At 41.9% G+C, this 23,387-nt stretch overlaps 1 protein-coding gene across 3 annotated transcripts in view; it reads left to right on the forward strand.

The window, feature by feature from the left end:
* The window catches only part of adgrl1a (adhesion G protein-coupled receptor L1a), a 277,619-nt gene extending 254,561 nt beyond the window's left edge, over nucleotides 1-23,058 (forward strand). For 2 of the 3 annotated variants that reach the window (XM_017700538.2, XM_017700539.2), the window contains 9 exons: nucleotides 4,933-5,153; nucleotides 5,984-6,050; nucleotides 6,413-6,504; nucleotides 6,913-7,081; nucleotides 7,514-7,669; nucleotides 8,615-8,711; nucleotides 14,495-14,617; nucleotides 20,557-20,574; nucleotides 20,893-23,058. In XM_017700538.2, coding sequence (XP_017556027.1) covers nucleotides 4,933-5,153; nucleotides 5,984-6,050; nucleotides 6,413-6,504; nucleotides 6,913-7,081; nucleotides 7,514-7,669; nucleotides 8,615-8,711; nucleotides 14,495-14,617; nucleotides 20,557-20,574; nucleotides 20,893-21,797 — 1,848 coding nt within the window. In that variant the 3' untranslated portion in view covers nucleotides 21,798-23,058. The remainder of the gene's footprint in view (nucleotides 1-4,932; nucleotides 5,154-5,983; nucleotides 6,051-6,412; nucleotides 6,505-6,912; nucleotides 7,082-7,513; nucleotides 7,670-8,614; nucleotides 8,712-14,494; nucleotides 14,618-20,556; nucleotides 20,575-20,892) is intronic. The other variant, XM_037541153.1, reaches the window with a different exon arrangement.
* Nucleotides 23,059-23,387: the final 329 nt, after the last annotated feature.

Consider the following 23,387-nt stretch of genomic DNA (forward strand, 5'->3'; position numbering starts at 1 on the left):
GTGACACTGAGATATTTAAAAATTACAGCAGCACTGCTGAGTCTGATCCACATGTACCAGCAGAACAACAAACTAACACACCACCACATCAGTGTTACTGCAGTGCTGACTATTAATTAAAAGAAGTTTTTACAAAGACAATTCACAAGAGTATTCACAAGTAAACTAGCTGACAGAGGATTCGTGAGGTGTAGAGAAATTATTTTAAGAAATATTTAGTGAGTTTTAACACCCTGTTTTAAATGTTTATATTTGGAAACATTTTTGGCTCGTTTCAGCTTCAGAGTTCTAAGCAAACCCTGTGCTGCCTGTTTGGCAGCATAGCAAAGTTTGGGTGGTGACTTAGTCTTATGCTTTTATTGTTTTACATTCAAAATTTATTTTCACTTGATAATGACACTGTCATCTGACCCTTAATGTGGCACAGGGCAGATTATCTAGCAGTCGTGGTCAGGGTTGTCTCACTAGCGCATCTGATCATCTTCTATCAGTCTGAAGCTCCATCTCTCTCTGAGTAGAGCCGTCAGACTCCAGCTGTGTGCCGTGTTTGCACTTGCAGCGCCTTAATAGAGCGACTTGATTGCCTTGCATCCGATTGTCTTGTAATCCTTTAAACAAACGATCAAGGCTTTACATCATTTTATACATGTTAATCCTCCTGTCTGTCTCTCTGTCTCTGTATCTCTCTCCCTCTCACTTGCTATTTCTCTCTTTATCTCTCTCTCTCACTCTCTTTATCTCTCTCTCTCTTCAATTCAGTTCAGTGAGCTTTATTCAAATGACCATATTTAGTTATTGTATTGCCAATAAAAGAATAAGAAGCAAGTTTGAATTACAGAAAGGTTTTGAGATGCACTGCTCGTGTTTTATGGCAGATTCTAATTTCTTTACTGCTGGTTGGCCAATTTAATTAGCTTTTTTTTCTGAAGCTCACCCTATGTGGACTAAATGAACCCATGGAACACACTCATTTCATTTCCAGTACTTTTTATTAGCCAAAATCACAACATAGATAGCATTTGCTCTTTCATGGACCAAACTGATAGTTAAAATCAGTTTCCTATTGAAATACCACAAATCTAATTAAGCGCAACATTTAAAGCAGGAGACATCTGGCTGTTTAGTACTCGTGCATAATTATGCTACAACATTTTGCTGTAATATCGGTGTGGCAACAGATTTCAAATACAGTGCACTTACATACCTCACATTATTTTTAAAACTCCAGCACAGATCGAACAAAGTCATATTAGTAAACTGGCCGATCATGTGTTTGGAGTAACGATTGTCTGATTACGATCTTGGCCAATTCTGATTTGTGCATTGCTAAATATTTTGTTTTAAAATATTGAAGCACATAATGTAGTGAAATGAACAGGAAGCAAGAGCAGAAAAAAAAACAGAATTTACAATCCCTCTTGCTGAAAAGCTTAGACCACCAAGAATACCTAAGCTGGATCAGGTTTAGCTTGGCACCCAGCACGGATTAGCCGATTGACCAGCATATCAGCATCCAAAACACAACATATGCTGGTTTTGGTGGTGTCCAATGCTGCTGACCAGCACACCAGTATCCGAAATACGACATATGCTGTCACAAGCAGCTCTGTGGTCAGTAACTGCCCATTGATGAAGGGCTACAGGATAGCACAAACTGTGCATCAGCAGATGAGCTACAGTTTCAAACTACATCACATTAAATGCTAAAAACATTCTAATGTGACAAACATGTAAATAAATATATGTTTAAATTGTTGGAGTGCCTGAGTGCTTTTGTCCTGGTATTTGTAATTGATTTCTTAACAGAACTGAACCAGTATGAAAGAAATACTTTAGTCAGATTCTGTTGGTGGCCTATGCTAATTACTTACGCTATTAAACTTTTTTTCCATTTTGTTAATACTGACTGAAGTACAGCCAAAAAGCCAAGAAGAAATTGTCATATAGAAACATTTACTGTGAAAATCTGCTAATTAGTTATGCTAGTCTTCCGTGTACATTCACAACAATATGTTAGCACCAAGCTAGTGAGGTTAGATTGGCATTGTACTGGATTTTGATCTCAGCTCTAGTTTAAATTTAAAGCCATGAGAGTAATGCAGCGGCTTAGAAAATAGATGAGAGTAATGCAAGTAACACGTTATTAACTTTGTGTCTCAAATTTTAACTTGAAAGATAATATAAAGTGCAAACCAGTGACCAGTTATATTCATGGCATTTTTGGGGCTAATTTTTCTTTCAAGCAGTGATTACAAAGCCACATTCATATGGTCTTGAACTGCGCTTTCTGCTCTTGACACACTTTCATCTTCACTCAGCTGCAGTGGCAGCTGCAAACTCTACCTTATCCCAGAATATTCAGAGACATTTACTGAGATACAAAGCGATAACCAGATAGCTTAATGAGTTAGCACACTTTCTTTGGTTTTGCTAAAAGCAGTATTGAGCATTACCTCTATTCCCAAACTGCATATTTCCTCCATGTGAAAAATAACCTGGATATTATTAAACATAATCAGACATGACAAAATATTTGTTGACATGATTATGGCAGGATTTAAAAAGTGTTACCAAATAATTCACCATCCAGATCTATATAAATATCTGTCAGTGGTGGTCCTGTGGTGGTCTCTTTCCTTTGGTGTAGAAAGGGGTGAAGGAATTAAAATAGATGGCCTCAGTCAGTGTAATTGAAAACCTATAAAACGCATGTGGGTCATTCCGTGAGGTCAGTGCCAAACAGACATGCTAATTAAAAAAATTTCTATGTCAAGAAATTAGTTTTTGTCCAATTTTTTGTTTCAATTACTTCACTAATCGCTTTTATATTTTTCTGCAAAATAAGAATGAGAATTATAGCCCCATAGCGCCACACTTGCAATGTGAGTGTTTGGAATATTTCAGGCTAAACTGCCTGCCATACTCTGTAATCAGTCTTAGACTCCCAAAAACAGTCAGTTGTATGCTTTATATGCTTTTCATATGCTGAGATAAGCGGCCACGGGATCAGGCCTGCTGCGGGGTGCAGCCACAGGATCAGGCTTGCCGCGGGGTGCGGCCACGGGATCAGGAACTCGGGCTGGGGACAGCTGCTCCAATCTGGAGGAACACACAGACGCAGGACTCTCTCGGACGCTCCCAAGGCTCACTTGAGCTACGGGAAGCTCACAGTGGCACTTGAGAATGCGCCTAGTACCATAATAAAGGTTATCTGTATGCTCCTTCTGTCTCACCTCGACTTGTGCTGCAGGTTGCTCGCATTGCTCAAGCCGGGTGGACCCAAGGCGCTTACCTGAGCTCTTGTCGTCCAAACAGACAAGATGCTCTTGTCCCCTCAGTGCCAAGGGATTTGCTCTCACTGGCTTGGCGGCGTTGGGTTACAGGTAACTCGGGCTGCGTAGGAACAGCCGGAGTTTCATCCCAACGGAACAGCCACAAACCAGTATGTCGCTTACTCGCTGCGTCCTCTGTTGGTTGGTCTTTATGTAACGGTGAGGAGCGATGAGGCGGATGCATATGCTGAGATAAGCAACATTTATTGAGGGCAAATCCAGGGTCGTGGTCATGACAGTCCAGGTTCAGGTAGCCAATACGAAGAGCAGGAGGGACAGACATGATAAAGAACACAAATACTTAACAAAACACTTCAAACAGAAGAAGCAAAACATCCAACACATCAAACAGCACATACACAGACCAGGGCAAACACGGGGCTTATAAAACACAGGAATAACGAGGGACAGGCGGAAAACAGGAAGAGAAAATCAGGGGAGGAGTCACGAAACAAGAGGGCAGGACTGAAAACCAAAACAAAGGAAACACATGGATGAAAAAAGTAAACAAAAAGTACATGGACAGGACGGGGAGGGGCCAATCGTGACAGTCGCTTTCTCTTTATCGTGTCACTTAATGTGATGGTGTGTTATTTTATGGCTAAATTTAAATGTGTGTTTTTATGTTAAATTTATATATTATATAAGTGGAAGCCTACACATTTATGCATGACACAGGTTTGAACCTTTATTCAGTAATATTTCATATGGAACTTTAGTGACTGTCTATACCCCATGTGTCAAACACAGGCAAGCGGGGCAGATGACACAATTCTATCCGGCCGGCAAGTGTTTTAACTTTCTGCTAATATTAGTTTCATAATGTGCTGCACTAAAGTCACTTACACTCTCAATTCTAGACAATTCTACGGAATTCCACACCAGTCATATCACCAAATACCCTAACTGCATTTCAGTTGCAATTTAATATAAACACCTAACGTCATCTCAGCAGCTCAGAAATTGAGCCCAAGTATTGATGAACCTTCAGTAAAGAAAAGATGCCAGGTGTGTAGTTCAAGCAAATAGGTTTAAACTGAGTTCCTGGGGACCTTAAATTTGGGAATATTTTAAGTATTCATGTAATCTTTCTAGGTCTACTACAAGTGCCTATATTTTTTGTGTATTCTGAATAAGCACAGGCCAGTTTGCATTATAGCACATTAATTAAAAATGAAATAAAAACATCTTTCCTCTGGCCCACAGATTTGTTTAATATGGTCTATACAGACATGTAAAAGGCCTGCATTCGTGTAGGTCCCTCCTGTTTCTATATTCTGTGTATATTTAATATATTTTAGTTTTAGTATTTTCCTTTCTATTTTTACTTTGTTTTGTCTGCAGTTTTTAGTATGTATATAATGCTGCCCTGCTGTAGAGTGATTACCTGAGCCTCACCACAAGCATTTCAATGCGTAAATATGCTGTGCAAATGACAAATGAACTTGAAACTTGAATTTGAATTCCTAAAAAATATTCAAAAGATATGTTTTCCATCTGCAATTAAAAAGCATGCACTTTGTTAACAATAAACTTTGAAATAATATATATGAAATATGAAATAATAATATATATCTGTTTGATCTCTCTCTCTATCTAGATTGCATGCCCCATTTTCGCCGGCCTGCTTCACTTCTTCTTCCTGGCAGCCTTCTCCTGGCTGTGTCTGGAGGGTGTTCAGCTGTATCTGATGCTGGTGGAGGTGTTCGAGAGCGAGTACTCCAGGAAGAAGTACTACTACCTGTGCGGCTACTGTTTCCCCGCGCTGGTGGTGGGCATCTCAGCAGCCATCGACTACCGCAGCTACGGGACCAAGAAAGCGTACGTGTGAAGCGGCCCATTTACACCCCTCTGAGCAGGGGGCGCGACCCCCCTCCGGAAAGCGTTTAGCATCATTAAGCGATCACGAAGTCATTTCAAAGGCATTGCTGCGGGACGTCCCTCAGAGATGCACCAAAAAAAAAAAAAAGCATCTATACAGTTCATCCACAGCGCTCGCTGGGGAAATATGCCTGATTTATTGCCAATATCAGTACAGTATAGAGCTAAATGGATTCTTTTCCTTGCTATTTCTGTTGTTATGAAAAAGCTGTGCGGCAATGGCATGCTGGGTATGTTGCATTCTTTTTTTTTTTTTTTTTTTTATTAGTTCCAGGGTCATTCTCTGAATGAGTGAGACAAGTTAAGCAAAAGAATTTCTTAATTAATGTGCATTCTCATGGGTGTATGCGTGTGCACGGCTGTGTATGTGTATTTATTTTAAAACGCAGCACAGCTGCAGTATTCCAAGTGTTGACTACTGTGCAGAAAATTAGATGCTGACTCCAGTCTGCTAATGATTAAAAACGGAGCTTAACGATCAGCTCTGCTTTTATTAGTTCTTTATTGCCTTTTTTTTTGGACTAAGAACGATACGATAAAAACGTAATATCAGGCATGGCAGTAATAATGTTTTAAAGATAAGATGGCAACATTTCAAGTGCTTTAACAATCGATAAAATACTCTTCTTTTCAGAAGCAATAAATGTGTTGTTGGCTGTGATTAATTAGTTGTCTGTGGCATGCTGGGTTACGGCTGTTATTGCTATGTGATTGATGACAGAGCAGTAGATGATGTTTTGTTGTGTCTCTGTGTCTCTGTACGTGTTTAGGTGCTGGCTGCGGGTGGATAACTACTTCGTGTGGAGCTTCATTGGCCCTGTGTCCTTCGTTATCATGGTATTGTTTTCTCTCACTCTCGTTTCATCACATTGCGTGCGCCGCTTGACAGCAGTTTACTCTCATTTCCAGAGAAGTGCTCAAACAGTCCAAGCACTCAGCTCATTTGCTACTCTGGAATCGATCTCTCGTCTCTCTTGTCTTTTAGCGTTTTGTTGAAACAAAGCAGATGTTGAATGGACTTTTTTTGTAAACAGAAAAAAGTGCATGAAACAAACATAACTATGTTACAGTAACTCATAATCCCGCATACAGGCTGTTGACAGGAACAGTATTGTGTGCTCCACAGTGGAGAGACCGATGTATTGTGGAGCGCTCTATCTCTGGTAGCCTTTCTGTAATATCCACCTTTTAACCTCCAGCTGAACCTGGTGTTTTTGATGGTCACCCTGCACAAGATGGTCTGCAATTCCTCTGCCCTCAAGCCCGACTCCAGCCGCCTGGATAACATCAAGTGAGCACAACAGCAGCCTATTATAGAAATACTTATCTGATATTTCCTAATTTTACAATGACAATGATACATATTGATTATGTCACTAAAGGGTAGATACAAAGAGCAGTCAGCTTCCATTATATTTTAACAGTATCATTAGTTTTGTTTACAAAATGCGTGATGATTCACATTTTATTTTTATTACTTGAAATTTTAAATCGCAATTTTTTCATGTGGTTTTAAATGATTGTTCAATAAATCAGTTTTTAGCATTTATGTTACTTAAAGATAAACAGTGTACTTATTTTTTAAAAACGTAATTTTCCTCCTTAAGTGGATCATTTCCAGCTGAGACTTAATCTGTGATTTCAGGTTCATATCTATGTTTTTTGACACCGGTCATCCTGTTTGCCTGTTCTCTTTCAGGTCCTGGGCGCTGGGGGCCATCACCCTGCTCTTACTCCTGGGCCTGACCTGGGCCTTTGGCCTTCTGTTTATCAATGAGAAGACGGTCACTATGGCCTACCTCTTTACCACCTTCAACGCCTTCCAGGGCATGTTCATCTTCATTTTCCACTGCGCCCTGCAGAAAAAGGTGTGTGTATGTGTGGTGGGGTATAAGTCTGCAGGGGTGGTTTTCTGACAGTAATAATTGTGGAGTGATTGTAATCCAGTATGAATCTGCAGTGTGTAGTTTTTACAGCCTGACAGGAATAATTATGGATGGTCTGCTGTACCCAGAGCCAATAGTAGCCAGTGCGTTCTACCTCATGTAATGGAATAACAAAGTGTTGTTATTGTTATTGAGTTTGTTGTCAGTTATGGAACACTGACATTAAGGACTTTTCAGTCCGGGCCATCTGTGGAAGCTTGGATAAATTACATATGTACCTACACAGAACAAAAGCCAGTCAGCCAATAAAATCCCACAAATTACATTACACAACTTCCTCTAGTTAAACTAATTTGGCTAAACAGTGTTATTATATTATAATGTAGTATTTATTAATTCTGTGTGTGTGTGCAGGTCCATAAGGAATACAGTAAGTGTCTGCGTCACTCATACTGCTGCGGCCGCTCCTCCAGCTCCAGCTCACACGGCTCTCTAAAAAACTCCGCTCTCCGAGCCAATAACCGCTACTACACCAGCAGCCAATCACGCCATGCAGCTGCACACAGACAGGTACACACATGTTTGTTTTTCTACAGTGGACATGTACAGGACATGGGGTCATTCACAACATGGCCAAATGTATGTTGACTAATTAGTGACTTCAGCCATTTCAGCTGTATTCATTGCTAACAGGTGTATAAAATCAAGCACACAGCCATGCAGTCTCCATAGACAAACGCTGGCAGTAGAAGAGCTCAGTGTCTTTTAGTATGGTGCTCTACAGCATGTCATCTCTCCAACTAGTGCAACAAACTTCTACTCTGCTAGAGCTGCCCCTGTCTACTTTAAGTGCTATTACTGTGAAGTGGAAATGTCTAGGAGCCAGGGGGTTGCTGAGTTTTAAGCTGGCTCTGGAAGCAATGCCAGCAGAAGAACTGTTCATCAGAAGCTTCTTGGGCACATATGTCTAAGGTCACCAGGTGCAATGCTAGGAGTCAGTTGAGGTTGAGTAAAGCACACAAACAATGGACGCTAAAGCAGTAGAAACACGTTCTCTAGAGTGATGAATCACGCTTCACCATCTGGCAGTCAGACAGATGACTCTGGGTTTGGTGGATGCCAGAAGAATGCCACCTACCTGAACGCAGAGTTGAAGAAGAGAGATGGTGGTCTGGGATCATGGTTTGAACCCTTTTAGTTCCAGTGAAGGGAAATACTGCAACTTATAGTGAGATTCTGGAAAGTTGTATGCTTCTTGAAAGGCCATTTCCTGTTTCAGCATGACCTTGTTAATGAAGGCTGAGTGAGGAAAGCAGCTTTAATTAGATATGAAGATGATGATGTAACAGATACAACAGAGTAGGATCACATTAGAAATCATGTGTCAGTGGACAGTCTACCCTTTTATGACTGAACGATGGTAAGTGTGTGTGTGTGTGTGTGTGTGTGTGTGTGTGTGTGTGTGTGTGTGTGTGTGTGTGTGTGTGTGTGTGTGTGTGTGTGTGTGTTGTTTAGAGCCGAATCCGTCGCATGTGGAATGACACAGTGAGGAAACAGACTGAGTCCTCTTTCATGGCAGGAGACATCAACAGTACTCCCACACTCAACCGCGGTGAGAATCTCACTCTCTCTCACTCTCCTCTCGTTCCTCTTTTTCATGTCTCTCTCTCTCTATCTCTTTCTAACTTATCCCTTTCCCTCTTTCTATTTCTCTCTCTCTCTCTCTCTCTCTCTCTCTCTCTCTCTCTCTCTCTCTAGCTTTGTTTCTCACTCTTGCTGATTCTGTCTCTCTCCTCTCACACCCCTCGCCCCTCTCTCTCTTTCTCTCTCTTTCTTGTACACTCACTCAGAACCTATTACAGTGTATCCACCAATAAAGGTAGAATGGTACTTCTTTTACACAGTGATAGGGAACATGGTGGCACATAGAAAGCTCTGATATGTTTTATTCTGGCTCATGTGGACGTGCAGATAATGTAATTCCTCTAGCAGCAGGTTTAAATGAATTGAAGGGTCCATCACCAACAATCTCAGAATAGGTATCTGGCAGGACGTTCTTTTTCATAGCGTTATATAACCGATACCTCTACAAACACTGTCATCAAACTCCTCCGTTTCCTCCAAAACAGTAAACAATTACAGGCTAAAATTGCATATTTTGCATGAGCCAATTTTTTTCATCTTTTGCTCACTAGCTGAGTCTTAAGGAAGAGTCATACTGACACTCCCACGTCCGCTTCTGCTATCAGCGGTCTTGCGGTTATTTTGTCCAAACATACTTAATCAGATTGTAATACAATTTTCCAGCCCCAGGGTACCTACGCCCTCTTTCTAATTAGGTAAATCTTGCTTTTGTGGGCATGAATTATACACTGTAAAAAATGAGAAGTCTGCTCAACCTAAAATTATATAGTAACTGATTACATGGCTTTTCTTGAGTTGACTGAACTTTGAGTTCATCCAACTCAAACTTCTTAGATAAGTTGAGTCGAAAATTCTCCCAGCTGTGGGTGCTACTTCTGCATCTCAGCTAGATAAGTAAAACTGAATTTGCATTTTTTCACTCAGTTTCCCCACTAGCACTCCTTCTATCACACAGTCCCATCTGACATTTTTTCCTCTTGGGCTTCTGGATATGAACAGTTGTGGCATCGCTGGGATTTAAACTGACAGTCGTCTGATGCTGGGATGAATTATTAGCCAGCGAGACCACATGAGACTGTGCTACTGTTCTACTGTTAAAGTTAAAAACAACAGATATTTTCTACAGTGTATTAAACATTTATGGACACAAAATCCTGAGTGGTTCCTGAGACATCACCCCAACAGGAGGTTGTGAGTTTGAACCCCAGCAACATCATAACTATCCATAAGTGTGTACCCACGAGGAAAAAATGTTCTGCTAGGATTGTGTGATGGAAAGAGTCCTGGCTAATGGAGAGACAATATAAAATAACTTTTGAATCACCTAAGAAGTTTGAGTTGTGTGAACTCAATGCAAGAAAAGCCGTGTAATCTGTTACTATATCCTTTTGAGTTGAGCTGACCTCTTTTTTTTAACAGTGTATACATATAAAGTATGCCTAATAAATAACTTTTCAGTGCCCATTCAGTGACCTCTGTATGTCTCCAGAAGTTCTCCCTTTTTGTATAACTTGAGTGGTCATAAATTTGTGTGTAAGCTTTACCCTCACCACAAAGCTGATGTGGGTGTTTACCTGTTTCTTCCCTGTAGCTGTAGGGTGCTTGCATAATTTGAATGCTTGAGTATTTATTGATTGTTTGTATTTGTTCCTCTATTTATTATCCAGAAGCTTCATCTTTTTTAAACCACTGAAATTGTAACCTAAATTACAACACATTCAGACTTTGGATTGAGCTGTTATCGTTAATGTCTTTCACCAAATTGTGACTTGATTTCTCTTTCAACCTGTTCACAATTGTCAGATTCATCCCCTCAGTGAAAGAATCTGTAAAAGTAAATATTGATGGTGCAAAATGGTACACATGTCCACCAGAGGGGTCTCAAATCCCCAGATCTTGTATATTGTTGCTTAACAAGCTTAAAGTAATTATAGTTAGTTCTAAAACATAAATGTTGTTTTTATGAGTTAATTTGAGATCTGTAAACTACTGTTCAGCCCAGCTTTAGTTCCCTGGGAATTGGTGTTGGTTTATATTAAGCATGCCTACGAATAGTAGCCTGTAGCTATTAATAATAAATGAAAAATAATTAGGTCATGAAGCTAAAATTTGCTTTGGATTGCCTTGGGGTGCACAGTGTGGGTCATTGGTGGGCTTAGTCTCCTAATGCTCATTCAGGGATTTTTATCTTTATTTTATCTTAAAAGAGTAACATAGTTTTCCTACATTAATTATAATGTCAGTGGTATTTGTTGTATGTTCAGTACAGGGGAATAAAAAGCTCTTTCAGTTGTTTCTCCACTTTTCTCCCTCTTCTCTCATCTGTCTGCGAGAGACAGATAGATAGGAGATGGAGAGAAAGAAGAATTGTACTTGCTACAGAGGGAGAGAGAGAGAGAGAAGGCATGTGTATTACTTTGATTATTCCCATTGAAGGCCATTAGCCGTTGCAAAGGCGGATGGTATTATGAGAGCAGCGCATCGTCAGTGTGCTCTTGATGATGATGATGATGATCATCATCATCATCATCATCAGAGACATTGGGATCAGTGTTGCTGGGAGGAGACGAGGGGCCGGTAGCGGCAGCCGCTAAATCAGCCTCCTCTCTTTATGCTAATTCCATCCATTTTGTTTTTAATGAACTGATTAGAGGCCGAGCGAACAGGGGGTAATTACTCTAATTGAGGAGAGTGACGGGAGCGGCCTCGACACCACGCACAGATTGCCACTTTCCGGGGACTTTAATCAAGCTAGGAGGGAGAGGGAACAAGAGAGAGCGATAGCTACATCACATGCTACGAAACAGAGACCGAGAGAAAGAGAGACTTCTTATTATTACTTATTAGCCGAGGTGAAAAGTAGCGAAATACGCCTACTCTTATTACAGAACAGTTGCTAATCTCTGTAATTTGTTTAGTAAAATACTACTATATAAGTTACTTTTCTGTTTTATTATTTGTGAAAATAATCTGTATTCATATTTTTTGTTGAAAAATCTGGATTATTGATTATTCCATGAGTTTAAGTGACTTGTGTGCTAATCGCTCCCCCTGCTGGAGAAACTCCAGACTGCTGAATGCATGGACGTAAGCCAAAGAGTTCCACATGCTTTACATATTAAAAAACGGCAGTGTTGTTTGTCCTTATAGCCATTCAGTCATTCTAAATTTGTAGAAATGTTTAACTCATCTGAGTTATAAATACCTGTTTTTCCAAAATTCTGCATAATTAAATGGTTGATTTAAGCAAAGTCATTCAAAGTGGTTTGATGTGAAATGTGTTGTTTTGATAAACAATGGTGGTGGGAGCGACATAGCAGCATCTCAGCTATCAGCTTTTTACACTTAAAATCAGCTTACTAGTGAGCTACATAGAATGTGATTTTGTTGCACAGAGCAGAAATCAAAAACAACAAAAGTCATTACATTTCAAGTCAAAGACTACAAGGAAGCAGAAATTTAGTCATTTTGAAGACAATATATAATGAATTGTGCTTATTAACCCTTAAATGGCTAGCAGGCCCTAAGTTTATGATGTGTTATGTACTTTATTGGTCCTACAAGGGAAATTCGTAAATTTGGTGGCAGTCGTGGGCTGCCTTCTGACCGGAAGGTCGCTCGTTTGATCCCCTGAGCCAAGAGTGACATGACTGTGCCCTTGAGCAAGGCATCTAACCCCCAACTGCTCACCAGGCATGGATAGAGCTTCGGGCCAACATGCTCACTGCCCCCTAGTGTGTATGTGGTGTTTCATAACCATGGATTGGTTAAAATGCGGAAGTGAAATTTCCTCATTGTGGGACTAATAAGGGTAACTTAAAACTTTTGCTGCCTAACTGTGCCCAACCTGGGAAAAGCACTGTGATGCCAGCAGAGAAGCACTGCTTGCGACAATGTGGGGTTAAGTGCCCCGCCCAGGGGCACAACCAGGTATACCTAGTCAGTCATGGAATTCAAACCCGCAATCTTAGTGTATAATAAGAATAGGATTAAAAGCATTAAGACATGATCTAACTGGGTAAAAAAGGTCTGTTTTGATTTGAGGTTGACTTTAAATCTTAAAGTATTGACTGTTGCTATTTCTATGATCTTCTACCTACTGTAGCTAAACGTAATATTAAATATAAAGTAAAGCTAACTGAAGTGTACAGAGATAGAAGAGGAGACGGGGCGTCTTTTTGTCCTCTCTTTTTGTCCTCTGTTTCTGTGATCGTCTTTCTTTACTGAGGCGAAACATAATATTAAATATAAAGTAGAGCTTGCTGAATTGAACTGAATAGAAAGAGAAGAACATAGAGAGAAGAGGAGACGGGGCGTCTTTTTGTCCTCTCAGAGGAGAGTTAAGGTAGGCGATGGAGAGCAGGAGATGCTGAACAATGAAAGAGTGTCTGCGGTTGCTCCACACACTCGCTATCAGCTCCATCAGCTTTATCTCCGATTCCAACACTTCAGCCCGTGAGCAGCTCTCTGCTTCCACACAGTACCACACGCTCTCTCCCACCTAGACCATATCTATTCCCCCTCTCTCTCTCTCTCTCTCTCACTCTCTGTTTCTGTCTCTCTCTATATACAAATATCTGCATATCTCTCTCGTCTGTCTTGTTTCAAACTTAGTAAGCATTTTTAGCAAGATACTGCAGTGTGATAGCAGCCAGGATTAATCAGTGTGTGTGAAAATGCCTGTAATAATTGCAGTGTGTGTGTTTGTGTGTGTGTGCGCGTTTAGACAAGGTGAGCAGTATGTGTTTGTGAGGAAAATAGGGAAAGAAAGAAGGGAGCAAGAAAGAGCATGGAAGAAAAGTAAAAAGAAAGAATAAAAGGAAGGAAACAGGGGAAAACATGAAAAAGAAGAAATAGAAAAAGAAGCAGAAAGAATGAGACAAAGAAACAAAGAGAAAAAAAGGAAAAGAAAGAATGGAAAAAATGAAAATGGAAAAAATGAAAAAAGAAACAGAAAGAAAGACAAAGAAAGAGAAAGAAAGCATAAGAGAAAAGAAAAGACATAGAAAGAAAAAAAGAAATAAATGAGCAAGACACAATGAAAGACAGGGAGAAAGCAGGAAAGAGAGAGAGAGGTTAGCTGTGTGTGTGTGTGTGTGTGTGTGTGTGTGTGTGTGTGTGTGTGTGTGTGTGTGTGTGTGGGCTCTCGTGCAGAGTTCTGTTAGTGCCGAGTTCGTCGGTCTGCGCTGAGCATTTACATTTCACTGAGAAATGAAGTGCATTTCAGCTCCGGCATCAGAAACTACATCATAACAGCACATTACCCTCCGCCTTCACACAGCTCCCTCTGACAGCCCCAGAGCCTGCGACTGCACTTCAGATACTCTACACTTCACCTTCTCTCTCTCTCTCACACACACACTCACACACACACGCAGTCTTCCTCTCTCGCTCCTCCACTCTCCAGCTCCCCCATTCTCTCGCTCACCCTGTTATCATTCAAAATAAACATCTTTATCAAATTCCACTCATTATGCCATCAGACAGAGGCAGTGGGGAGGTTTTTTTCCTGTGAAAAATACAGAGCACAATGAAGTCGTTCCTGGAGTGCCCTTATCTGAAGCTCAGCACTAATGTTTCCAAGTTGTTAATACGTCTAACAACTTTTCTACCGTGTTCGCGCCCCTTTCACTTCCCAACTTAAATGCTTAAAAAGATTCCAATCTTAAAAGACGCAGTCATGAAGTCCCACTCTCACAGGTGTAGCACTGTTTTTCTAAACTGCTCTCTCTGTCTCTCTCTCTCTCTCAGGCACCATGGGTAATCATCTCCTGACTAACCCAGTCCTGCAGACTCGTACAGGCACCTCCCCCTACAACACTCTTCTGGCTGAAAGCTTCACACCCCCCTCACCTGGGGTCTTCAACTCCACTGGTCAGTTACATTTACATTTATGTAAATGGTCAGTTCAACTCACAGTGCAGTGTTTTATCCAAAAGACGAAATGAAGAAAGAAAGAATAAAAAAGAGAGGAAGGAGGGAAGAAAAAGAACAGAAAGAAAGGCAAAAAAAGGAATAAAGAAAAAGGAAACAGAAAAGAAGGAAAAAAGAAATAGAGAGGGAGAAAAAAGAAAGGGATAGAAATAAAGAGAGAAAATAATTGTAATAAAGAGAAAATAATAGAAATAGAATAGAAATAGAAAGAGAGAAAGACAGAAATACCAAAAGAAAGAGAGGGAGAAAGAAAGAAAGAAAGAAAAAGAAAAGACAAAGAAAGGAAAAAAGAGAAAAAAAAGAAAGGAAGTTGGAAAAAGAAAGAAAAGGAAATGAATAAAATAAGAAGGAGAAAGAGAAGGACAGAAACAAAGACAAAAAATGATAAAGAAATGAATGAATGAAAGAAAGAAAATCAGGAAAGAAAGAGAATTAATAAAACAAGAAAAACAAGAGAGAAAAAAGAAAGACAAAAGTGTAATAAAGAAAAAGGAAAAGAGAGATAAAAACAATCAAACAAAAGGAAAGGAAAGGAAAGGAAAGAAAGAAGAAAATAAAGTGAAAGAAAGAAAGGTTTCTGGCTGAAAGCTTCATACTCCCATCATAGGGGGTCTTCAGCTCCAGTGGTCAGTTGTGGCTATTGTGGCTACATTCCCATTACAGGGTTAAAGTAGCACAGATCAGATTATTTCTCTTGACATGACGCAGATCTGACATACAGTCGGATTTAAAGGTGCTACGAGTTTTGCTCAGACCACATTTTGTGTTTTCCCCCAGTTAAAGTTATATTCATCAAATTAGCATTAATTGCGCATTAAACTGTGCAGTAGTGTGTTCTCTGTAGAGGACGCGTTCAATTACTTTCACTTAGAAAACCAACTAAGCGTCATTTGACCAGGAGTGCTCAAACATTTGCTTTTGCTTATGACTATACGTACATTTTTATTCAACTTCTCACACCATTTTAGTCATGGCCAATCCCACCCATTAGTCAGGTCTCCACCAAACGCACAGTGATACATACGATGGTCACACGGAAGACAGGTGTGGGTCACTCGAATGTGAACGGTCAAGGAGGAGTGATCGGATCTGAGCACATGATCAGAATTGAGTGAAAAGAATGTTATTTATATTATATTATGGATTTATATTTATTTCCTTAAATTCAGTGCGAGAGAGAGAGAGAGAGAGAGTGTGTGTGTGTGTGTGTGTGTGTGTGTGTGTGTGTGTGTGTGTGTGTGTGTGTGTGTGTGTGTGTGTGTGTGTGTGTATCTGTCCAGGCCTGTGTGTGTCCGTGTGTGCGTGTGCGTTTACACCCTGTCTGCCTGCCAGTGTGATTCAGAGGAGTGGACAGTGGCAAGAGGAGTGGACAACTGGACGGTGGTTTGAAATGGATCTGAAGATGAGCATCGATTAGAGCCACGTCAGAGAGAGAGAGGAAGAAAAGAAGTGACAAAAAGGAAAGATAATGAGAGAGAGAGAGAGAGAGAGAGAGAGAGAGAGAGAGAGAGAGAGAGAGGCAAAGTGGGAGGTAGAGAGAGGTAAAGAGAGAGAGATTGGTACGGGGGAGAGAGAGGTAAAGAGAGACCAAGTTAAAGGGGGAGAGAGAGTGGTAAAGAGAGAAAGAGAGACAAAGGGGGAGAGAGGTAAAGAGAGAGAGGCAAAGGGAGAGAGTGAGTGAGAGAGAGAAAGAGGTAAAGGGTTAGAGAGATACAAAGAGAGAGAGAGGTAGAGAAAGGTTTAAAGAGAGAGAGAGGAAAAGGGAGAAAGAGAGCGAGAATGACTGACAGCTGAGTGTGAGAAGAGGTTCTCTGGAGATTTGACACATGGAGTGTCTCAGTGTCTGAATCTAATCTTTACCCTCGGTGTGCGGTGTGGCTGAGAGAGAGAGGGAGAGGGAGAAATAGAAGCAGTCTCTGTGTCGGAGGGTGAAATTTAAGACAGCATCTCTGTTGAATATTTTACAAACTTCTCTCTTGTGCTCCGTAATGCGTCGGGCTGACGGTCAACTAGCTTTCCACCGCGCAGCCGGTGGCACATTTTTAGAATACTCATACAGAGGAAGCAGGAGGAGGGCATCATTAGAATATCTAATTACTCTCTCCTTCTCTCTCTCTTTCTTACTCGCTTTCTCTCTCTCTTCCTCCGATGAGTGTTGATTAAAGTCGTACTCCACATTAAAATTTAAAGGCTGCACCCACCCGGTGTGTGAGTGTCTCACGCTCAATATACAGCGACGAGTTCAAAGGAAACCACACCGCCACCGTATGAAAGGCGTGCGGTGAAATAATCATCACTGAAGTTTATGAGGTGCTGTATGAATTATGGATCTCTGTCAGAGGGAATTGCTTGGCTCTCTAAACATCCATTCATCTCTGCTGCCCTCTAATGGGTGACGGTGAAGGCATGACAGTGCCCCAGGTTAGCATGTGGCTAGTCTTTGCAAGCCAGACTTCTTGGTGTCACCAGAAAGTCTCAAGGTTACCTCACTCTGTGAGGCCAAGAACCACCAACTTTGACCAGAAGGGGCTGTTTGACTGACATGCAAACTGACCAACTACAAACACAAACAAAGTGCTAGGCGAGTGTCCAAACAGTGCTACAGCATATACAGACCAGTGCTAAACGGGACAGATTCCCAGAATGGCTGCAAACAGTGCCTCTACTTTTTGGACCCTTGCTAGACCCATGTACACCTTTCACACCTCGAGTTAGCCCACCTCTGTCAAGTGCTGGTTAATCCATGCACGCACCGTAATATTAACCCCCTAGCCCACCACTAAGAGAGTGCCGCTCTGTGAGCGACGTGACACTCTACTAGGAAAGCAGCTAGCCTGGGCATTTGGATTTTACAGTGGATGAAGCCGCGGATTTGCTTTCAACCTGGGCATTGGACACTGATTTTCAGAACACACAACTTTTCAACTAGGCTAGCAAATTTAGCTGACGTTATGAAAGGTTATGAAACTAAAATAATAAAGGTAGGTTATGAAATAATCAAAAGAGTATCTTTTCATTAACAACTTAACAGTTTTACCTTGCAGAATCTACTGAATAAAAAATATAGACGTGTATAGAAGGTCCTCATCTGCATCCAGTGTTGTACCAGTTAGCTCTAGTATTAAGCTCACTAGCTCATCTGAAAAAACAAGCTGCCTTCCAAAGCCCAGGCTGTAGCCGAGGTAGGGCAGGTCCTCGGTAAGACTGTCCTTTGAAGACTCCTCCTTAGTAGCCTGTTGGTCACACAAATTGAACAGTTCTAACGAGGCTGTGTAATGATGATCACATTTCTGCAATTGTTTTATTATATCTTTTCATGGGACAACACTATAGAAATTAAACTTGGGTATAACTTAAAGTGTACAGCTTGCATAGCTCTGAAAATAACTCAACACACAGCCATTAATGTCTGAATAGCTGGCACCACAAGTGAGTACACCTCACAGTGAACATGTCCAAATTGTGCTCAAAGTGTCAATATTTTGTGTGACCACCATTATTATCTAGCACTGCCTTAACCCTCTTGGGCATGGAATTCACCAGAGCTGCACAGGTTGCTACTGGAATCCTTGTCCACTCCTCCATGACGACATCATGGAGCTGGTGGATGTTAGAGACATTGCGCTTCTCCACCTTCTGCTTGAGGATGCACCACAGGTGCTCAATTTGGTTTAGGTCTGGAGAGATACTTGGCCAATCACCTTTACCTTCAGCAAGGCAGTTGTCATCTTGGAGGTGCGTTTGGGGTCGTTATTGAGTTGGAAAAAGGAGGGATCCGAAAGGAGGGATCATGCTGTGTTTCAGAACGTCACAGTACATGTTGGAATTCATGTTTCCCTCAATGAACTGCAGCTTTGTTTGACTGTAGGCTGTGGGAGCACTTCTTCAACCTCTGCATCTATTTTTTTAAGCTAACCTCTGGATATAATGCTGAACACGTGGACTCAACTTCTCTGGTCAACCCTGGCAAGACCTGTTCCTAGTGGAACCTGTCCTGGAAAACCACTGTATGACCCTGGCCACCATGCTATAGCTCAGTTTCAGGGTTTTAGCAATCTTCTTATGGCCTAGGCCATCTTTATGAAGAGCAACAATTCTATTTTTCAAATCCTCAGAGAGTTCTTTGGCATAGGTGCCATGCTGAATATCCAGTGGCCAGTATGAGCGAATTGTACCAAAAACACATTTAACAGCCCTGCTCCCCATTCACACCTGGTACCTTGTAATTCTAACGAGTCACATGACACCAGGGAGGGACATCGACACAATTGGACACAATTTGGACATGTTCACTGTGAGGTGTACTCAGTTGTGTTACCAGCTATTTAGACATTAATGGCTGTGTGTTATTTTCAGAGGACAGTAAATCTATGCTGCTATACAAGCTGTGCACTGACTACTTTAAGTTATATCCAAGTTTAATTTCTATAGTGTTGTCCCATGAAAAGATTTGCAGAAATTTGAGGGGTATTTAGGGGAGTTTTGTGAGATACTGCATATACAAATACTTATAAGGTATGATAATAAATACAGGTACATGAACAGCTTATATTTTAAAACAAGCTTTGCTCCGACGGGTTCATTTTTTCCGTCTTTTTTGTGGTGCTGTTTTTCTCCTTTGCGTTGTTTGTGGTCAAAGAACTGTGGGTAACCAAAGGCCTGAAAGGTTATATCTGTTGCATCCTGGAAATCACTCAGAAAGGAAACTGCATTTCTAGGTTGTATACAAAGGATCCTTCACTTTGGAATGGCCTGCTATGACATAGCGGCCAAGAAATGCACCCAAAGCTTTAGAACGCAGCTAGTCTCTGCTACTCATCCAACACAGAATCTACTAGTTTCTCTTGGCAAATTAGTTGTGGTTGGGATAGTGTAGTGGTTAACACCTTTGCCTTCTACGCTGTAGACTGGGGTTCAATTCTCCACCTGGGTAAGCACCCTACATTATACCAGTAAGAGCCCTTGGGCAAGACTCCTAACACTGCCTTTGTCTACCTGAGTAAAAAAAAACAATCAAATTGTAAGTTGCTCTGGATAAGAGCGCCAGCCAAATGCTGTAAATGTAAAATTCTGAATAATAAAACATTTTCTCTGTTTAAATGTATTCCTTTTTCAATGTACATGCATTAGAGACTGGCATGTGGCAGTCTGATGGCAACATCCATTGCTAGGTCTTAATGGTAGTTTCCTTTGTTCCCATCTGTTTTTATATGGACACGTAGTTGAGATGTGCCAATACTGTTTTGTTATGGCTGAAGCACAGTTCTTTTTTCACAGGTTCACATGGATATTTTATACCTTTTCATTAATAAATAATTACTTGTAACATGTATCTGTGTTTCCATACCCTTTAAAGTTGCTCTTTACACCTATAGGTGGCCATAGATATGAAGTATATCTCTATAGGCCAGTATATCTCAAGAGGCTCTGTCTGTAGTTTCTATTCCTTACTTGCTGTTTACCACACCTAATGCGACACTTAGGAGCTCTGTCCGAAAAAGGTAAAATCATTATAGAAATTAATATAGAACATAGGAGTTCTGTTTTATTGGCTCATGTTTTGTTCTGAAGTGCATTTTTAATTGTTATTTTACAGTATTATTACTGTTATTTCTGAATTTGTTTAGAGTGTTAGCCATCATCTCTGTTGTGATTTATACATACATAGTGATGCATAGTAATATGTCAAAATATGACACGTGCACTACGGTGAATGTCATAAAGTTTCTTTATGATGGTGCTGGTAGAAATTAAATTGGGTTTAATATGAGGGTGAGTATGAATAATGAAGAAGGTATGGAAGATTCTGTTCTCGGTCATTCCCTCATCTCTTTCTCTCTCTCTCTCTCTCTCTCTCTCTCTCTCTCTCTGTCCCGTAGGAACCTTCCGTGACCCAAGTAAGACCCCTTTTCTTTCTTTTTTTTTCTATCCAAAGGGACTGTATTTTAACGGCCAATTTTACCTTAATGCTAATTTTTTCACTTGTGCAGTGAAGCATTATGTTTCTATGTACATGATTCCACTCTTCTATTGTTCTGCCTTTCATAAACCTATTAGTCTTGTGGTGGATGTTTCTTTCCCCTGTTATTGATTTAATCCCAGATTCTCTTGCTGTGAATCTTCATCTTGATTAAAAAAGGTAATGAAGTGTTCACTCCCACCTACTTTCCTCCCTCCCTCTCTTGCTCCCTCCTTCCCTTTCTACCTGCTCTCAGAAAGCACCCTGTCTAGGAATCGGGACCATGGAGGCATGGAGACTCTTCCACTGAACGGAAACTTCAACAACAGCTACTCCCTGCGTAGTGGCCCAGGCGGTCCGAGTGGTCCTGGTGGTGGCAGCTGTGACTTCCTGGGGGGTGGAGACAGCCCCCCTCCTCTTCTGAACCCACGCGGGGCAGAGACCCTGGGTGGAATCCGGCGCAACCTGTCGGATGCCGCCGCCTTGGAGAAGATGATCATCTCAGAGTTGGTTCACAACAACCTGAGAGGAGGTGGAGTAGGAGTCGGGGGCGGGGCCGGAGACAGAGCCTGCGGCAGCCTTGCCCGAGGTCATGGTCACACCCATACAGAAAGGGGCATGGCCAAATTGGTCCCAGGTCAAGAGGAAGAGGATGAAGACTTTCCGCAGCGGGACATCCTTGGCCAGAGGACACCGCAGGATGTGGAGCTGCTGTACAAAGCACTAGAGGAGCCGCTGCTGCTTCAGCAGTGTCGCGCTCAGTCTGTGCTCTACCAGAGCGATCCAGAGGAGAGCGAGAGCTACACAGCTGAAAGCCTGGGCCACAGTGGCCACAGCGGGCACAGTGGGCACAGAGGAGCGCCAGAATCACCTGCCCGGGACTCGCTCTACACCAGCATCACCAACCTGCGTGACTCGCCGCCTTACCCAGACAGCAGCCCTGAGCCGCTGGAAGTAGTTCCCCGTTCGGCACAACCACCCCAGGAGCTCTACTACAGTTCGGGACGACCTGCCCTGGGCTCCCGCGGGGCACCCATGCAAACCTTCTATCAGCCAGCGGCCACCAGGAGGCCCAGTGGCGAAGCTCACCCAGCCCCAGAGCCCCCGGCTAATCACGGAGCAGAGGGAGATGGACAGATGCAGCTGGTCACCAGCCTGTGACAGAAGGGATGTTCTGGCAAGGGAAGAGGAAAGATAGAAAAGGAGGAAGAATGACTGAAAGCTGTGAGGGCTCATGCTGACGCTGATGCTTTCCGTACCCTCACCAACACCTCTCTCGCGAACCCTGCCTCCTGTCCAGTCGCTCGTTGTTTGTTTTTTTTTTGTTTGTTTTGCATACCTTTGATTCTTTCAAAGCAAGAGGTCAGGGAAGGTGTAAACAGAGACATTACAAAGGTCGCAGGGTCTCTGTGACAGCAGGCCGCAGGCAGCTCTGCAACAGACCTTCTTTCTCCCTCTTCCCTCAGTTGATTCCCCTGCCATCCAACTCTCCCTCAACAACTGAGGATATTTTCAACCATCCCCCCTTTGAATTAAGTTCATGAAACCAATCGTTTTTTCCCCCTTTCGAGTCCCTTCTCATCTTCTTTCGTCTCCCTTTCTCTCACCCTCATTATTTGCTGAGAGCTGTTATGCGAAGAGAAGAGGGGGTATTGCCGTTGTGCTGCAGCACGAAAAGAAAGAACTCCGTCTGAAAGCTCTTCACTGTTGCCAAAAATATGTTTGTTTTTTTTTTGAGCCAGAACACAAACTGGAACACACACATGCACACACACACTCACGTAAGTGCTTGTTACAGAACATCAGACCATGAACAACATGCGCTCATGAAAAAGAAACAAGGACTATTATTCAGAAGCAGGTAGCAGGAAGCTGCCTCTGTGGAGTTGCCTTTTATTCCCTGTCTCACTTTCTTTCTTTCTTTCTTTCTCTCTCTCTTGCTCTCTTTCTCTATCTCTGAATGGACTCTCATGTACAGAACTTTCACTGAAACTTGGTACAGCTGCCTGGCCAACTAGCCACAGTTACTCTGTCTGTTAGACTCTGTGGTGAGCCGGTGTGCAGCCGTGGACAAACCTTTTTAGCGTTTGGTGTGCATCTGAGGTGGGCGTTTTTAAAAGGGGACGTTGGGCGTCTCCCCTGCATCTTGGCAGCTTGGAGAGCTCCCAAGAACCTTTTGTTTTGTTTGTTTGTTTTTTTGTTTTTTTTTTGCAAGCATCCTGGGACATTCTCCAAGCCCAAAGCCTGTACATACGAACCACACACCGCAAGCTCTAACACCAATCCTATACTGTAAATAGAAGCGAAAAGCAACAAAAGAGTATCAACTACTATGGGAGGAACTGATTTCTTGTACTGCAACGACAAAAAAATACAAAAGAGTGGAACAAAAACAATGAAATAAAGTCAAATGTTTGGGGAATTTGTGGCCTGAATGGCACACTCAATCTCTCTCTCTCTCACTCTTTCCTTTGCTCTCTCAGGCTTTCGTTTGCCTCCACCCCTGCCTGGTGACATTGTGGGAAAATGTAACAAGTGTGGACAGAAAGAGAGAGAGAGCAAGAGAGGGAGGAAGACAGAGAGAGGGGAAGTTTTTTTTGTATTTTTTTTTTTTTTTTGCATAAGCAAGAAACTGACCCTGGCACAATTTTTATGTAATATAACCCATTCCATGTTGTTTGACCTTTGACCTCGGATCTCTTACATTCCCAGACCATTTCATAGCAGTGAGTGGGGGCGGGGGACACGCTC

The sequence above is a fragment of the Pygocentrus nattereri genome, chromosome 1 (genome assembly GCF_015220715.1).
Source record: "Pygocentrus nattereri isolate fPygNat1 chromosome 1, fPygNat1.pri, whole genome shotgun sequence".
Lineage (NCBI taxonomy): Eukaryota > Metazoa > Chordata > Actinopteri > Characiformes > Serrasalmidae > Pygocentrus > Pygocentrus nattereri.